Source organism: Vidua macroura, chromosome 2 (assembly GCF_024509145.1).
Source record: "Vidua macroura isolate BioBank_ID:100142 chromosome 2, ASM2450914v1, whole genome shotgun sequence".
NCBI lineage: Eukaryota > Metazoa > Chordata > Aves > Passeriformes > Viduidae > Vidua > Vidua macroura.
Window position 1 is genome coordinate 6,378,757 of NC_071572.1, and position 18,765 is coordinate 6,397,521.

At 48.8% G+C, this 18,765-nt stretch overlaps 1 protein-coding gene across 1 annotated transcript; it reads left to right on the forward strand.

Moving 5' to 3' along the window:
* Positions 1-2,034: 2,034 nt before the first annotated feature.
* On the forward strand, positions 2,035-18,408 carry DIPK2B (divergent protein kinase domain 2B). The gene is made up of 5 exons (XM_053970795.1): positions 2,035-2,433; positions 7,176-7,440; positions 14,175-14,348; positions 15,951-16,239; positions 17,452-18,408. Exons 1-5 carry the CDS (start codon positions 2,210-2,212, stop codon positions 17,790-17,792), a joined length of 1,293 nt encoding a protein of 430 aa, XP_053826770.1. The 5' UTR covers positions 2,035-2,209; the 3' UTR covers positions 17,793-18,408.
* Positions 18,409-18,765: the final 357 nt, after the last annotated feature.

An 18,765-nucleotide genomic window follows, 5' to 3' on the forward strand; every position in this document is an offset into this window, starting at 1 on the left:
TCATTAATAGCACAGAAAGCCCACTGCCCATGTATTGGGTTTTGTGCCAGACCCTGGGGTTTGCATTGAAAAATGCTCAATTAGCACCCCCAGAGGCTGAAGCCCTCCCCTTTCCGTGGGGCAGCAGAGGCTGGGGCACCAGGAGATGGGAGCCTGGGTGTGTCTGCTCTTAAAATGACAGCAGAGGGTAGAAGACAAGGAAGGAAGGCAACTGAATTAGTAAAGAAACTGAAGGATACGTGGTTTATATATTACGTAATGAAGATAAAGACAGATTGCTGGTGTGTAATTTTGGTACCATCCAGGGAAGAGCTGGGCAGGGAGCAATGTGGGCATGGCCAAATTTGCAGAGCTACTGGCAGGAAACAGTGGGCAGGGCTGATCCCTGCAGAGGGGAGAGGAACAATGTACCAGCAATAGAAAAGGCCAGGGAGAAACTTCTGGAAGTGGGACACAGCTAATAGTTGTTTAGCTCTGGTTCTGTCTCTTTCCACCAACATGTTTCAAAGAGCTTTACATCGCAGTGTTAGGCCAAATGCAGCGATGGCTCAATGCAGAGTTGTGCTGAATGCACTTGCTGGTGTTTTAGCACTGCCCAGCCCCTCTGCTTTGCAGCTTCTGCAGGGCTCGTTATATCCTCCTTTCTTCTCAGCAGGGCTCGTTATCCTCCTCTGTCAGTGCTGTACTCTCTAGATAAACCCCAAACGTCACCATCTCTACTTTCTGCATAGGGATGCACCAGGAGGTGAAGCAACCTCCCACGAGGACATGGAGCCAAGGAGAGACCCTGGATCTCCCAAGTGCTACAACTAATGAGTTTCTGTGCTTTAAATAGCTGCCTTGCACTGCTGGGATCACCCAGCAGCACCTTCAGAGAGTGAGGGGTAATCACAGAGCCCAATGCACACCCCTGTGGCTCTCACATCCTTTAGTCCCATCAGGCTAAATGCCAGAGGGATAATAAAGGATGGTTACAGTGCACCTGCTCTTCCATTACAAATATGCTAGGAAATGGCTTGGCCACTTGGTGCAAGTAGTCTATCTGGGGGGGATAATAAGTCTCCAAAGCCTCAGTCTGCTCCTCACTGCTCCCATGGTGAAATATGGCCCAGGATAGTCTCCCGTGTCACTGAAGACACAACAGCTGGGGACAGAGAAGACCCAGGCCCAGTGCCACCACAGCAACATGTGCTGCCTGCAGCCAGAGTACCACTTGCTCCTTCAAGGTGTGCTTTCCTGGCCCTGAGCAGCAGCCTGCCAGATCTCCTGGCATAGTCCCCAGCACCCAGGCCAGGATGGGTAGCCACCAGTTTCCATAGCTTCCAAGTTTTTGTCCTAACAAGAACAGCTTTTGGTGTGATCGCAATAATCTCTAAGTCTATTTGAAACCTCTGACATTCTCCTGAGTTCACCCCCATCCCTTTCTCTAGTTTCTTTCCAGTGCCAGGACCATCAAGAAAAGACATTCCAAAGCACACAAGTCTTGCTGAAAACCTAATTTTCCAAGAAGGGCACAGAGGTCAGGCTGCTCTATCAGCTGGGAGTTTTGGGAAAACTGCAGGCTATCCTGCTTTCTGTGGTGCAATCACTGCTAAACAATGCTGTTTTCAAGAAACAGAACAGTCATGATTCCACCTGACAGCCTTTCCAGTGCTTTTATGAGAAGGTCTAAGGAAGCATCCAAGAAGTCATGTCATGCACCATCACAAATCTCCAGGAATAAAGCAACACCAAAGGTCTGGTTTCTGGTAAAATGTGCATTCTGCCATGCTACTACTCCTTCCAAATCAGTTTTTTTTACTAAGTGTCCCACATGTGCCCTTTTCTCCAGCGACAGGATATCCTTCATTTGTCTGCACCAAGAGCAGATGAGCACTTCTTCGTGTTGTTTTCCAAGTCGGCTGATGGGAGGGTCAGCAGGGGCCAAAGCAGCTGCAACAAGGAAAGGAAAGATAACCATGGCAACCCAAGTTATCTGCATCCTCCATGTATTTCCTTCTCCCCACCCTACAGCATATCTTTCCCACCCAAACCTCAAGCCGATAGAGCCAGTGAGCAGCTGGCAGGATGGGGACTGCAGCAGTGTCTCCTGCACCCAGAGTGTCTTGCTGTGTTTCGGGGCTCACCACTGCAGGCTGAAGTCATCAAAAAGAGACTGAAATCCTCGAGAGGGACAACTTGCAAAAAGCAGAGCTCTCCACTACTGTAGATGGGGCGCTGGATATGCTGCCTTTGCTCCAGAGTTGCAGATCCATTGATGCTGCTCCTACTTTTGGCTCTGGGCTGTAACCCGTCCACAGCAGCAACAGCTTCTCCATCTGTGCCCCACGTCAAACCCAGCTACAGTTTTGGCCGGACTTTCCTGGGACTTGATAAATGCAACGCCTGCATTGGGACATCCATATGCAAGAAGTTCTTTAAAGAGGAGATAAGGTCAGAAACTCAGCAGAGTAATTTTTAAAGCATTCTGTATCGTAATTTGAAAGTTGCCTGTTAGAATTTCCAAGTATTTTCATGAACAACAGTGCAAAGAGCAACTTAGCACCCAGTTGCCATTACAGCACTTAGTGTTTTAATTAATGCCTGTAAGCTGATGCTTTGTCTCTTTTTTAAAGCCACGCAAACATGATCAGACTTCAGCCCTGAATTATAACTTGAAAGCAGGAGTAAAAGGCACAAATTTCTGTCTAGAGAGTGGCTCTGAAAAAAATTCAAGACAGCGATGGGGGAAGGGAAGAGCAAAGGAAGGAATCAGCTTATTTTGATTTAATGGAAGTATTTTATTATGAGCAACTGGCTAAAGGCAAAAGGGGGTTTAGCTTTGTATGCTCCCAACAGAGTATGTTAACTACAAACATACAAACATGCAGTATAATTTTGTACCAGGTGCAACAATGTGAATGTGCAGAATTTCACGTGCCTTTTAACTAAGATCAAAAGGGATCTAAACCTGCCTGAGGCATGAGGACTTCTGCACATGAGGTTACCCACACGCTTGAAAATAGCACACAGCTAAATTACTGGTACATTTTGGGGAGATTTGTGTGAGAACTTGAAGGCAGAAATTGCATCTGTCTCGCTGTTGATGAGATACACACTGTCCAAGTGGTCATTGGACCAATCCAATCATTTTTAGGCTCAAAAGCAGAGGGTAGCTGATGACAGCAGGGAAAATGTTGCCACTTGTATTTGAGGAAAAAGTTAAAGGCAGTGCTTGGCAGAGGAAGGGTTTATTGGGTCTGATATGATTTATAGAGCTATATGCACTTTCTTTTATAGATCTAAAAGCCTGGGGGAGAAGAAATTATTATAGTAAAATTGTATTTTTAATGCTGTAATGTAAGTAGTATAGTATTAGACAAATCACCGTTTTTATCTTAAACTATCCTATAAAACGTAGCATAGTAAAACCATAATGGTTTGTCTGGGATGGACTTGTAATACCAAACATCCATCCTTCCAGTGCTGCTGGAAAAAGGCAGCTTGTGGCTCTGCTGAGCCAGAGCACTCCCAGTCCTTGTCACTTTGCCCTTTGGCTTTCCATGTCCTCAGTGCCAGGGCGAGCAGTGAGTGAGGTGCTCAGGGCTGAGTGCTGGGTTTCTCCCAGCCCAGCCTGGATTCCTGCCCCAAAATGCAGCGTGGATTTGCAATCAGCCCAGCGTGCTCAGCTGGCTGACGGGCTGGCGTGGGTCTGCAGGGGCCAGGGGTGCATCCAGGGTAGGGTCTGCACTGCATTTTATTCCCTAGAGCAGGATGGCACCGCAGCTGGCTCCTGCCCCCTGCCCCAACCTGCTGCAGCCCCTTTACAGCTCACCTGTGCAGGGTTTTTAGGGACCTGCTGCCAGGTACAAGGTGGCTCCCTTTTGGTTACTCCCACTTGGGCAGTGGGGAGGCTGGGGCCATGCAGGTTCCCTCAGCCCTGCCAAAAATAGCAGAAGTGCCTCTGGCTGTGGGGCTCCAGCTGCACGGTGCACTGGCTGTGGGAGAGAGGTGCTACGTGAGCCAAGGCAGGAGGGCCCTTGCTGCCTTTCCTCCAGGGGACAGCAGGAACGGGGTGCAGGCGTGCAGAGGGTCCCACTGGGGTCCAGGAGTGCACAACCATGAACATGTGGGAGCACAATACTTCTGCCTCAGGGGACACAGAGGGGCTCCCTAAGCCAGACACTTCTTTTTCTCTCCCTCCAGCCTGCAGCTGGCTTCCCACACATACATGATAACATGAAATTCTGCTGTGAGCTCTTCAGGAAGGGGAACTTTAAAATGTTCTCCTGAGCAGTCACTCAGCTTCAGGCTTTCCTTTGCATGGGTAAAACTTTTTCTCCCACTTGATTTCTTGAAAAACTGGGATTATTTTTTAGCAAGTGGGAGCTGAAACTAGGGAAATTTCAGTGGTGCTTATGCTCTTTGATCCACCCTCGTACCTTTTCACGTGTTCTCAAAGGTGGATGGCACTTGGGCTTCTCTGTGTTAATTCACATTAGAACATGCTTCATTAATTCTCCATCATTTCTGGGAGCTCTGACATGCGTTCACAGTGAGAAGATGTGAGTTTTGTTCCCAGAACGGCTGGTGACTCATCTTGTGCTCTAATGTTCTATACTTCCCTTATCTTTGCCCAACTTTATCCATCTGTAAATGAGGATACCAAGCCTGTCTACCAGCTGTACTGAGAGCAGAGTGCAGTGAAAGTTTTTGTAAAATATTAGATTTTCAAAATACCGCAGAACTGAGCTGACCAAAACTATTCAAAGACTTGTGCCAATGCTGGTCCTGAGCTTTATCCAAAAATAATGTGAAAGAAGACTGAAAAAGCTGGAATGCTTCAATTAGAAGGGGGTTTATAGGCTATTTCTTTTGTTTGTTTGTTTGTTTGTTTGTTTTAAGACTTACTTTAAAAAAAAAAATCTACAATTCCAAATGCAAGCAAAATTATTTTGGCTGAAACAAAATCCTTCATTTTATTGAAGAAAAAAAAAAAAGAAAAACTAGTTTGGATTTCTTCAGCACTTAGTGCTGGGTTGATCTAAAATCTGTAATCTGTGACTCACTTATTCGCATAGATCTTACTGAAGGTCTTAGAGGATTTGCTGGCCCTTAGCTAAAAAGCTCTGTAAGAGAGGGAGCGGTTACAGCACAGCTTGATGATGAATCTTGAAAGTATCCAGCAAATGTGCCAGGCCAGCGCTGTGCTGCCCAGAAATGATGCCAAATACAGACTTGCTGCAGCCCATGCCGGGTTCCCAGGCCAGGGTGGCTCTCCCTGCAGAGATCTGCAGAGGGAATCACTCCATCCACCCTCAAATTACTGCTCAGCCCTGGATTTCACACATCCATGTGCTGCTTGCGTGCAGGAGGTGGCACTTTCCTGCTCTCTGCCTGATACGAGCTCCCCTGAACACATGAGCTTGAGTCAAGTCACAAGGCATATTTGTGCTTAACTTAAAAAAAAAAAAAAAAAAGAAAGAAAGAAAGAGAAAGCCAGCCCAGAGCCATCTCTTCCCAGTACGTGCCTGGCATGCTGTGCCCGCTTTGCTGATTAGGCACTGGGAGAGGTCCTCATGCACAACAATCACAGTGAGGCACAGCAATTATTCTCTTTTCTTTAATCCTAGGTCAAAACCAGACCAAAAAAAGCCCAAAACAAAACACCAACAAACCCACCAAAACAAAAAACCCAAATCCAAACAAAGTGTTTATTATCATGTCAGGTGCTTTAATTGTAGGGAATCTTCAGTTTTGTGTCAGGCAAAATGCCCGAACAACTGAAATGCTGGAATCCACCAACCTGTTCACACAAGGCTCCCCCACTTCTAGTCAGCCTCCATGGTGAATTTTGGGAAGGAGGCACATGGCAGGAGTTGAAAGCCAAAGCAGGGGAAGTACCAGGGTTTCACCTGTCCTGGGCACCTGTGCCTGCCCCAGAGCTCAGCTGCACAGGGTCTGTGGTGGGGAAAGGGAGTGGGGTGCTGCCTTCAGGGGGGATCATCTGATCAGTCTCTGATTGCAGATGGTGGCTCATGTCACTGAGTCAGTTATTTGCCTGAAATCATAGAAAATTAATCCTCCCCAGATTTCTCTGTGCCAATTTCCCAAATGGAATTTGAAAGGAAAGACCAGCTTCAGCTTTCAGACTTGTTAATAATGTCTTGTAAACTGTCTGAAACTCCAGCTAGGCTAATCCTGCAGGGAACCTCTTGCTCTCCTGTTTCACTTCTGAGCTACCAGCTTTAATTTAGGGTGAGATTAAATTAGGACGTGCTTTCCTACGCACTTGGACAAGGAGCTCAGGGCAGGAGGGTTCAGAGGCAGCGAGGGCAGGATGTTGGCCAAACCAAAGGTCACAGTTGGGCTGTTTTCCAAGAGCAGGTTACAGACACCCTCCTAGAACAGGCACCGCGCTCCTCAGCTCCGGCGTCTGCGACACGCGTGTGGGCAGGGCTGAGGGGGCTGCTGAAACAAAAAAAAATTACCTAATTACCCAGCCCATATGCTCCCCTCCTGTGCCTGTGGAGGGGGAGCAAATTAGTGCAAGATCTCCATGGCTACAGAGGTGCTGCACGCCCAGGGCACACACACCCTGTCCCCCCATCACACCCCAAACTCTGCTGCTGTCAGGGAGGTCACTCATCCCAGCTGCTGAAATACAGTCAGGGGTGTTGGGGGAGACAGGTAGACCTCTGCACTGACAAAAGCCACCACCTCAAAACAAGAGGTCAGCTTGATATTCCCAAACATATTTGTTGTCAGGATGTTTTAATATCAGGAGGATCCTTTAAAGTGTCAAGTACTCCTTTTTTGGGACCCTTTCTCTGTAAGTAGGAAAATTTAAAAACACCAGGAATTCTTCATGAACCAAAACCCTGCAACCTTCTCCCTGTCCTCCCCCCCTCTACCCAAAAGACCCCATTTGGGTGTTTCACCTTTCACTCCATGGCAGCATTCATGACAAGGGATGGTATTAGTGGGAAGCAAAGGACTTTTTTTACCAAAACACATTTCCTTAGCTGATGGTTTCAGGCTGCTCACCCTGGGGCCACCCAGCCAGGGTGACTTGGCCTTTGCCAGGCGATGGCAGGAAGCCCCAGGGGCCGGCCTGGAGAAGCTCAGCGGGGCGGGCACTGTGTCCGTGTGGCTTTTAACCCGCTCTCCGTGGGGCTCTCGTTTTGGTTTGGCAGGTTTGACACCTGGCTTTCTTCTCATTTAAAGCTGCCCCCCAGCTCCCTGCTCAGCTACTCGGGCAACTACACGGACGACGCCAAGAGCTGGCGGCTGGTGGACATCACCCGGCTGACCTCCAAGTACCAGCATGACCGGGCGGACAAGCGCATCTGCACCTCCCTGCTCAAGACCAAGACCTGCAGCCTGGAGCGCGCCCTGCGCCGCACCCAGCGCTTCCAGAAGTGGCTGCGGGCCAAGCGCCTCACGCCTGACCTGGTCCAGGTCTGTGTCCGGCGGCTCCGGTGCCCCGCCACGGCTGGGGGAGCACGGGGCAGAGCAAGGCCCGTGGGGTTTTGGGGTGTGAAAAGGGTCTCGTGGGGATGTGGTCGTAACTCGCTGGTTGGAGGGTGAGACTGGGGCGTGGCTGGCACTCATCCTGCCCGGTTGAGATGGGGCAGCCAAGCCCACCAGCCAAAGGGGGAGGCAAAATGATGCCCTGACGGGAAGAAAAGTGGCGTAGTTGAAGGCCAAGCCTTGCCAGCCACAGGTAATTGTCACACTGCGACACGAAATAACTCACAGAAGTAGGCTAGATGTAAAAGGAAAGGAAAAGAACCCAAAAAAACCAACTTTATTTTCTGACTCTAGTATATATACAATAGTAAAAAATGACAGTGGATTGGAGGGTGAAACTGCCACCTCTCCAACCACACTGGGCAAACCAACAGTCCACCAATTCTCTACATCCATAAAGAGGAATACAAAACAATCATTATTTACATGAACATGCATGAGAAAACTCAGTCGAAATATGTAAATATCAGAAGGCATAGGAACTTTTAGAAGAACTTTAAAACTCTCAAAAGAACAGGGCGACAGGTAATGCCATGGCACAGCCTGTATAGGGCTGGGATGGGCTCGGCCCCAGCAAGGAGAGCACCAGCTCCTGGCTCCTTGTGCAGGTTGAAGCTGAAGTCCTGTGGAAAGCCATAGCACCAGGTGGCTTCAGGCACAGGGATAACAACAGGCTGTGCACACAAATGTGGTAACAGCTCCAGTGGGGAGATTGCTGCCATTTTCTTTCTAGTTTTCCATCATGTCTCAGCATTGTGGGGTTTCGGGGTTTTTTCCATCATAAATTTATACCCACAAGGGCAGCCAGTGCCTTGAAAGCAATTTTGCTTTGGGCCAGGGGCCAAGTCAGTGTGGGTCTCTCTTGCTTGTGGCTGGCAGGACAAAGGGCATGGGCAGTCAGAGCCAAAGCCTCGATTACTCATTCTCCTGCCATCCATAGCAAATGATCTCAGGCACAAAGAAGCACACTGCCCTTTCTCCCACAGTCCTGGGGTGCCACAGGTGAAGCCAGGACAGGAGCATGGTGAGTGTGATCACCACCACCAGGTAGATGGGCAGCTACAGCACAGGGCACCCCCCTCACCCCACCCAAACAGCAGCAAAACATCACAATAAACCCTGGAAAGGGCAGGGGCCAGGGTGGGGGTTGGATGTACACTGAACAAGACCTGAGAGACAAAGGATTATTCCAGTACTTCTTCCCATTCCAAGAGAGAAGTGACTGTGAAAAAGTGACTTCATTTATATTTCTATATAGGCAGCTGCTCAGTGCATCCACTCAGCTCTGGTGAGTGCTAAAGCTATGCTGCTTTAGTTCTTCCCCTACTCTTAGCCTGTGGAGCAGCACACCTTAGGAGAGGGAGGGAGGGATACACTGGGGTTATGCCTGGACTGCCCCAAAAAGGACAGTCCAGCACAGCAGGTCACCCTGAAGTCAGTACCTCCTGGGCAGCACATGCTTGACAGGGAAAAGATTTTTTGGAGCAAAGCTACACTGTACTTTGTTTAGCAACCTCAGGAGAGGCACTACAGAGAGGGGATCATGTATCACTTCCACTCAGAGCATCCCTCACCTGAGCTTGTGGGCAGGGACAACTCCTTAGGCTGGCAGGTGCCCAGGCACCTGCTGGCCACCACTGTTGCTCCAGGCAGCACTGCAGGGGCCTGCAGGAGGGCAACTTGGGCTGCCAGGTCCTCCAGCCTTGCTGTGTTTTCCCTCCATTCCCCACCAGTGCTGAGGGAAAGAGAAGGAATCGAGAGCTTAAAACTTCAACTTGCTGAGCTGGGTGAAAAAGTAACTGGAGAAATGTGGCTCTGTGGTATCTCAGACCTGCTGCAAAGCTAAATCATCAGCTGACCCCAAATCCTTCTCCTTAAAAGGCTCTTCATGGGCTACAGTTTTCCCTACCCTGTCCTCTCGGAGCCTGAAATGCCAGCTGAGCTGGCAGGGCTGCACACACAGGCACACACACATATATGGATGCACATGTGCACACACAGCACCACGCAGAGACCCTGGCTGGGGCACCCTGCCCTTGTACCTATCCAGTTTCTCCCAGGAATTTCCCTGTGCAGCAGCAGTGGGGAGCTGAGCTGATGCCAACTCCAGGGTGCCTCTGAAGTGAGCTCAAGGCCAGCCTGGGGGTGCCCAGTGACAAACTCCCTGGGACATTTCATCAACCCCTGCAGCTTTTTAGTTGGAAAGGGCATGGGAGGCTGCAGGGAGGCCCAGACCTTTGCACGTCAGCCTCAGGATTGCTCTGCTCATGTTTTCACAGTCCTTTGGTTCTGTATGTCAATCAGAGAAACAAAAATTGGAATTTAAATCCCTTCTAACAGCATATAGATTTGAATACACAGAGAAATATAGTGATCCAGAGACCCTGGAACCTACTTCCTCATCACCAAATTTCAGCAGCAATCACTTTTTAAGATCAGGTATGTGCTTTGCAAAATGGCTTCTGGTCTCACAGTGGTATTAACTGAAAAACAGCCAGTGGCAGCAACATTTCAGTCATACATACATGTGTGTGTGAGTCTGTGTGTGAGAACCCATCCCACCCTGCTGTGTGGGCCACCACAGGTTAGAGTCTGACCTCCCCAGCCCATCCAGCCCCACAGGGATGGGGATCCCCCTCCTCCCTGGCCATCCCACCTGCCCTCCTCTCTTTGGAAACCAGCGCCTCTGCCTGCACCCAGCCCAGCACCGCTGCCTCTCTGCAGTGTTTGCTGTGCAGATATATGTTGGTAACCCAGCAGGAGCCAGAGGAGAGGGGCTTTTGGGGCTACCATATGTCTCTGCAAATACTTACCTAAAGAACTGCTCTTATGGCTCTGCTCTCCCGCTCTCCCTCTTTTCAGAGGTGTTAACAGAACACCTCTCTCAAGGCCTGACACGATGCCCAGCCTGTTTCACAGAGCTGCATTCTCACACAGCAGTGCTTGTTCTCCCTTCCCTGCAGTTTATCCTGTGTAGCAGCACCGGGGAAAGCTAATGGGCCCAGGTAATTTTGTCTGATAGACAGAGCATTATGACAAACCACAACGTGCTTGAATCAAAATGACAGACCATGAAGTGATGTTTTTCCACTTTACGCTGCCTGCCCTGCCTGACCCAGCCATCAGCTGAGCTGCCTGCCACAGCGATTATTTCACCAGCCACAATGAAAATCTTTATTGGATGCAGCAAAGTCTTCAGTCTTAAAATTCAGCCTGCCTCAGAGATGAGCAGGATTTAGCTGGGGCTCAGCCTACTCGGCAGCCCCAGACACCCGCTGCTTCACCCAGGAGCTCATCACCTCAAACCACTCTGGGTGCTTTCCTGCTGGAGGGGCTACAAAGCAGGTTGGTTTCAGCACAGATCACCCACAGGGAAAATTTACAGCCCTGCCTACAAAGCACAGCCTGGAAAATGCTGAAGACAGACAGAGGAAAGCAGTACCAAGGTGAAAATCCAGCATTTGCAGACCCTCTCTCTAGGACGGACTGTTTGAGACTACTGACCAGCAGCTGCTGACCAGCAACTACTGACCAGAAACTGCTGACCAGCAACTACTGACCAGAAACTATTGACCAGCAACTATTGACCAGCAATTACTGACCAGCAATTACTGACCAGCAACTACTGACCAGCAACTACTGACCAGCAACTGCTGACCAGCAACTATTGACCAGCAGCTGCTGACCAGCACCTCGTCCTGCCCCCAGCAGAGGCACCAGCACCCTGGTTATGTGGCCTCTTGAGTCTAGTCCACATCTCTTCTTGCTGCACAGGGGCAGCAGCTCACTCACATGTCCAGTTGTCCATCCTAGGGAAGGATGGGCACTCTGGGGCTCCCAGAGCCACCTCCTAGGCCTGCCACCTCTTTGACCCAGTACCTCATCATCAGAGATGTCCATAAACCTGCTGGCAGTGGGGATGAGTTTCTCAGGTTGTTACCTTCTTTCTTTTGAGAGTTAAGGAAACCCTTGGATTCACATTGCCAGGAGCTGTAGGTGCTTTGACACCTACATCCAAGTGTTGCCTCCTGGAACCCATCCTAAACCTGGTAGTTTGGTGAAGCTGGACCCAGGTAGTGGCTCATGGGGCAGGAGGCAGCTGTGCTTCTGGCCTGGGCCATCCCTCCTTGGGCTGACTGAAAAGACAACAGAGCAAGAAGTTGTCTTACACAAGTTGTCTTTACATCCAAGTGAATTCTGGGCGTGTCTGTGCTACATATGCATAAACTCATGGAGTTTAAAATGCATCCTGTACTGTGTAATAGGGTTTAAAAACTCACAGCTGAGTGGAGGTAGGCTTTGCAGGAACCACTCACTATGAGATATAGAAATGTGGGTATTTAATCGAAGTAAATAAGAAGCTTTCCACATCAATCACAAACAATACATCAGGCTGTCTGTCAGGTCTTATTCTCTGGGGTGATAAGTCACTGCAAAGGACTTAAGATATTCTCAGATAAATTTGTATCTCCAGTGTTTTGAGTTTGTGTTCTTCACATTTTTCTTCCATTGACAGTTTTTGTCTGACAGTTTTACAACTCCAGCTCCTTTTCTGCTGTAGAGATGTTTCCATCAGCCTGCAGGAAGGTGAGACCCCTCTCCACTGAAACAATCAAGCAGGTGCTGAGCTTTATGCTGTTGACTGTCTCTGCTGAAATCAAAAGGCCCCATTGTCCAGTTTTTGTGGGTCAGGGCCTCATTAAACTGTAGGAAGGTGTCAGCACCCAGCCCTGCTCCTCTGCTCCCGCTCCTTCGTGGATGTGCCTGGAACAGTTCCTCAGGACACCAGCAGCCATGAGCACCACGGGCAGCACGTGCCCACATTTATGTTGAGGGTGAGCTCTGACCTCAGAAAAACCCTAATTACACCGTCCATGCCTTCTCTGCCGCTGTGATTTATGTTCCCACTGTGTACTCTTCAGGGTCTCAGCTTTTGCATTGCAGTCTCTTGGAAGCAGCAAGGCTTTCTAACTTTGGCTGCAAATATTTGCATACACACGGAGCTGCAAGAGACTTTCTCCACCATTTATCTCTTACTTTACACAGCTCTGTTCTGCTCATTTTTTATCACTTCTCCTCCAAAGTAGAAGTGACAGAGTCAGCCACAACGTTCCTGCAAGTGCTGCAAGACAGAAATCCATAACCATCCCTCCCCCTGCACCTCTTTTATGGTTTTAGACAATTAATTGAGAAAATATTTTCCTGATAAGGCTGCACCAGAGGAGTGGAGTGTATGAAGACTTGCAACAGGAACTGAGTAGAATTATTTTTGACAAATGTTTTATTCTTTTTGGGAGGAAAGGATTTTTGGTTTTCGTGAAAGAACAGTTCAGTTGTGATTGAGTTTCTCAGGTAGTCCTGATCAACTATTGGCATTTTGGACTTGTTTTTTGCAACTGATTGCCAAGGAAGGAGCGGTTGGAATCTCTACCGAGGCCAACAGGGATGCAGAGGAAGAGACATGGGACATCTAGTCCCCCCTCTCCTCCTCCAGCTGGGAAAGTGTCCTACGCGTCCTTTCCATGTTCCTTTATTTCTTTGTCACGCTGGGTGGTTCAGTGTTTTATGCCAAATGAACAGCTCGCACAGGAGGGGCTGAGAAGGACCTACCTCAGAGTTCCCACATGACCTGGGGAGATGCTGCGTCACATCTTTGCTCTCAGCATGAAGGATGGCAGGGAGCAACGTGAGCTGCACCTCCCTTTCCTCTGAAGCACATCTCCCAGCCTTCAAATTATAAACAAAACTCAAAAGAGCAAATTTGGCTACTGGAATAATTTTTAATAGGGAGGCTTAAAAAACCTGATTCCCTTCCCCAGCAGAGGCATGTCAGGGCGGTGCTTCTGTGCCACTGTGGGCAGCTCTCCATATATAAACTCTCCTTGGCTATTAAGGAAGACTAAAGACTAACTGAAAAATAAAAAAAAGGCCATTTTTGACTATGAAAGTATAATTTTCTATGCCATTTATCCCAGCCATAGATTGCTCATGCAATTTTACAAGCCAAACCTCCAAATCTGAAGGGTGAAATCCAGTGATAATTGACTCCATTAGCCCAACGGTTCTCGATTTGTTGCTGGTATTTACAAAAAATAAACACAGGCTATTTGGTTTTGATAGTTAATGCGTGAGTTTATCAGAGAGAGAACATATCCTGTGCTTATACTCACACACAATGTTTATTTACATTTTTAAAGCATGTTTACTGACCTTAGCAAATAGTATTTCCAAGAAAGCTGCTCTCAGGTTAAGCAAATAACGAAGTGATCTGAAGATTATTTAACGAGGGAAGTGAGTCACTGTCGTAACAACTGGAGGGCCTCCACCAGGAATGCTAGGGTTGGAAACCCAGGCAGAAGGAAGAGTCCCATGGTGTGGAGAGATGTGGTGCAGTTGAGGGAATATGAGGTTTGCAGTGCCCAGGAATGGGGGCCGTTCTTGAAACCTGAGTTGGGAAATGGCATTTTTGGATGGCACAGGTCCTCTCCTAGGAAGGGTGAGATGCCCGGTGTGCCCGCATCCTCTGGGGCTGTGCTGCAGCAAGCAGAGGCACAGTGGGCAGAGCACAGAGCTCTGTGTGTGCACCCCCAGCATGACCCAAGCACGTTGCAATGTCTCAGGCTGGAATTAGACTATCCCTGCCGGGTTTTCCCCTCTCTCAGGGCCTGTCCAGCCCCATGCTGCGCTGCCCATCCCAGCGCCTCCTGGACAGGATCGTGCGGCGCTACGCGGAGGTGCCGGACGCCGGCAGCATCTACATGGATCACCTGACGGACCGGGACAAACTGCGCCTGCTGTACACCCTGGCAGTGAACTCACACCCCATCCTCTTACAGGTACGTGCCAGCCTGCCCCAGCTTGAAACACCACCCCTCACAAGCAAACCCCTGCATGAGATGTGTGCCAGCCTCAGGGGCAGAGGAGTCCCAGCCCTGGCCTTTGTCAGCTCCCTGGCCTCCAAAAAGCGTGTTTCTTCTGTGGGGCTGGGTGGCTGAAGGCAGGCAGGCTCATGAGGTGCTCCCTGCATCAGTTTGTGAGGCTGGGGAGAGATAGGGAAGCCCAGGTGCGTTATTGCACTAGAGCACTGTGAAATCCAGGGTTTTACACATCCCCAGCACTTCAAAGTGTTAGGTTTGCACTGCTAATGCATTACATTAAATCACAGCCTGTTTCTGGGAGAGAAAGAGCATGATTTCCCATGCTTCACGTGCCAGTGCTGTGTTTTCCACTTGCCTGCCACTGGTAACTGGCTCTGGGTTTCAAAACTCTGGGTTTGAAGGCAGTGATCTGGGAGGCCTCACACTCTACCCCTGGACCCCTTCTGACCTGCCTGGCATGCAGCTCCTCTCTTTCCTTGTGTTTCCAAGGGAGAATCCTCACCTTTCCCCATCCAACCTTTAGTCCTCACTGCTGGTTCTTGCAAACCTTCATGATTCCATGAAGAAAAGATGGCAGTGGCAGCATCATCCATCTCTGGCCCCAGGCCACTGCTGCACTCAGCAGCTCGCAGGGCTCTGCGTGGTCCCAGGGAGGGGGAATGGTGCTCGTGCTCTGGGAGGCTCTTGGGGGTCATTCAGCCACCCCAGTTATGGGTCACTGGTACATGAAGCCGTGGCTCTTAGCACTCTGAAGAATGGGAACACCACTTGAAGAGATGAGAAAAATATGCTAAAGAGAAAAAGCGAGATTTTTACACAGATGCCCAGAATGCCTTCACAGCAGAAGGGAGAAGTAACCTTAAACATGAAACTGGTTGAGTTCATAAAGGCTTGGCAGGGTCTGAGGTGCTGGGGACACAGATGAGTTTTAATGCAAATGACAGAAAGCTTTGTGCTGGCATAGCTCAGCAGTCACACAGTTTGGTTTCCACCTGGGATAACCGTGTTTCTGGCACGAGCTGCAGGGATGCAGGGAGCCCAGCCCAGTGTCTCCACTGGAGCAAACACCCACCACATTGTAAGAGACTGCAAAGTCTCTTACAAATGAGCCTGGCAGTTCTCACCAATTAGTGAAAACTGCTTTAGCCTTACCTCAACTCCAAGCTGTGACTTCATCTGTTCAGTGCTCATGAGGGACCCATCAAAGACACCTAAAATTAGCTTTTCTGTGGCTAAAATTTTCATGAATCTGAAAACTATTATTATCTTGGACTTTCCAGTTAGTCTGTCTTACAGAATAAGTCTCAAAATACCAGATTCTTCCACCGTTACAGAAAAAGAACCATAAGAAAAAGAAAAAAGCATTCTAACTCCTCCAGGATGGGGTAGTAAGTACCTTTCCCAGCGGCTAGGGCTGGATGGGGTGAGGAAGGATTGCAGGCTGGCTTGGAAACCAAATCACAACCCCGCTGCTTGGAGCCGGAAAGGGCACTCTGAGAGAGAGGCGGCTCCATGGGCAGAGGGCAGGGGTAATCCCCCCATTCCTGCTCTTCCTCACAGATCTTCCCCGACGTGGAGGGCTGGCCCTTCCCACGGTACCTGGGCTCCTGCGGGCGCCTGGTGGTCAGCGCCAGCACCCGGCCCCTGCGCGACTTCTTCGGCGCGGCCCCCGAGGTGGCCGCAGACCTGGCCCTGCAGCTCCTGGCCGTGCTGCGCTCCATGGCCACCAACGACCTCAACTACTTCTTCTACTTCACCCACGTGGACGCTGGCACCTTCGGCGTGTTCAGCAATGGGCATCTGTTCATCCGGGATGCCAGCACGCTGGGCATCATCGACAAGGAGGAAGGTACTCAGCGGGCTCCGTGGCTACGCATCTGTCACGGGAGGGCTCGGGAGGCAGGGCAGACAAATCTTTCCCCTTCTGCCCTTGGCTCTACTGCTGCCTTTTTTGGGGTTTTTTTGGTCGTTTTTGGTGGGAGTTTTTTTGGGGGTTGTTTTGGGGATTTTTTTGGTGATTTTTTTGGGTTTTTTTTTTTGGTTTTTTTAATTAACCAAACACCACTTACTAAATTAAGTGATGAGAAGTTCATGGGGAGACTCACCATCAGCAGCTCCTGCCATCCTGGCTCGGAGTCAGGAAGGTGATGGGTGTTTTGTTTGTGCAGTTGGTGGTTTGGTAACCACTTTGTAGCTGGCAGCAGCTTTCAGTGTGCACGGTGTGCTGAATGCTCCCATTTGAAGCCTTCCTTTTCAAACTTTTGCCACACAAATGTCAATACTTGCCAGCAGAAATTTTGTAATTTCATTTGTTCTAAGTAGTGGGTCAAATTGGACCCTTTTTACGTGCATTCATCACATTGCCTAATAATGGTTATTATTATTTATAACAATAATAACAAAATCTTCCTTTTTGTCACTTTTACATAAAATCAAGGGTTAGTATTCAATTTTCACAAGTTACATTGGTCTACTCCTGCAAGTAGAGCTAGTCAAAGACTATTCATCCAATAACTTAAGTTTCATTTTGAATATTCAGATTTTCAAAAGGTTTTTCCTCAGCTCACACATTCAGCTGAGTATTCAGAATATTCAGAAGCAGCTGTCAGAAAATTTTCCACTGGATTTCCTTTTCTTATCTCAACAGCTATGACTGTTAACTTGACTTCAGCTAGATGAGCTGTTGTTGCAAGGCAATGATTTTGGTTAACATGGAAAAAATTACAGGTCTGGCTATTTGTGGTAGTTTTTTGTAGGAGTTCCACATTTTAGATTTGTACTCCAATTCTCATTTTTTCTGCATCAGCTTGACTCGACAGACTCATCTCCAATTCCTCTGACAGGCAGCTCTGAAGAGCTCTGTCATTCAGAAAAATATACATATTTCAAAAGCAAGAAAATTGGCACATACACAGCTTCAGCACTGAGTAATTCGTAGCGAAAGGTGGTCACATCCTTTAGACAGTAACAAAGCCCATGTTAACACAGAGGCACAGATATCTCTGACTGTCCAGGAGCTCACTATTATGTTTCTAACAAGCGGTTTAATTGTCCCCAACAGGGAGCCAGCTGATCGATGGCCAACAGGAGTATAAAGATATCTTCAGCTGCCTGACTGTGGGCTGCCAGTCTGCATTTGTGTCCTGTGACTCCATCAGGGAGAAGCACAGCCTCGTCATGGTGTGTCAAGACCTTCTGCCGAAGCTGCTGACAGGGAAGTTCCTGCCCCCCGTGCAGGAGAGGATCGACGCCTTCCTGCAGCGCTGCGCCCGCGGCCTCGGCGACGACCACAGCACCAGCGAGGCCATGGCGGAGCTGGCAGAGATCCTGAAACCTCTGCGCTCCTGCGACTCCCGCTTCGCCTACCGCTACCCTGACTGCAGATACAGTGACAAATACTGACACAGGAGCCGTCCCTGGCAAGGACTGGGGCAGCGTCAGCCCCCTCCCAGCGCGGGAAGCGAGAAGGAGCCAGGGCAGCTGGAAAGAGCTGCCCCAAATCCAGGGCGTTCTCAGTATAAGAGGGAGCAGAGTGCACATGGGACTTATTATTCATCTCCCAGAGATGCGTTTGTTACATGGGATATAGACATGGTGTATGGTTTGTGGATTATTAACATTGTCATGACTGACAAGGGGCCACAGGATTAATAAATCTCATTCACGTGTTTTGGCCTTGGAAGAGTTTCCCCATGACATTTGTTGAAAAGCAAGGCAGGATGTTCACAGCCAGCTAGACAGAGGATCTTTATTGCCAAGAAACTCTTTCTGATGGAGATGATCCACAAATAATACGGGATGGATGGATGGATGGATGGATGGATGGATGGATGGATGGATGGATGGATGCATTTAAGGGTTTCCCTGTGGTTATTTTTAATGTGCTAAGAATAATAGAAAAATTGAATGACCAGATCAGTTCTGTACCATCACCCATCACAGCTCACTTTTATAAAATGTTTTATTACTTTGATGGCACACAGAACAGAAAGACACAATCAAAAGCATTAAAAAGCTGAAAGGTTCCATCAGTCTCTTGAGACTTAATTTCTCTAATCCCTAAATATAATTGCTTCTAGTCTTTCCCAAGTCAATGGACAGTAGTTGGAAACTAATGCAGGGCTTTGGTTTAAGATGAGAAAAAATCCCAGCTCTGGGATGGGATTGTTCAGCAGATATTTTCACATTATTCTCTCTAAATGGAGGAACCATTTGCACAAACCCATTCAAATGGGAAAATTACCTAAAGAGGAGAAGGAACACAGGCAGAGAATGAGACATTAATTTACACTGAGCCTGACAAGACTTGCCAAACACTCAATACTCCACTGTAGGTGCTGGGGCACCCACCAAGAGCTGGGGAGAGCTAAACTCT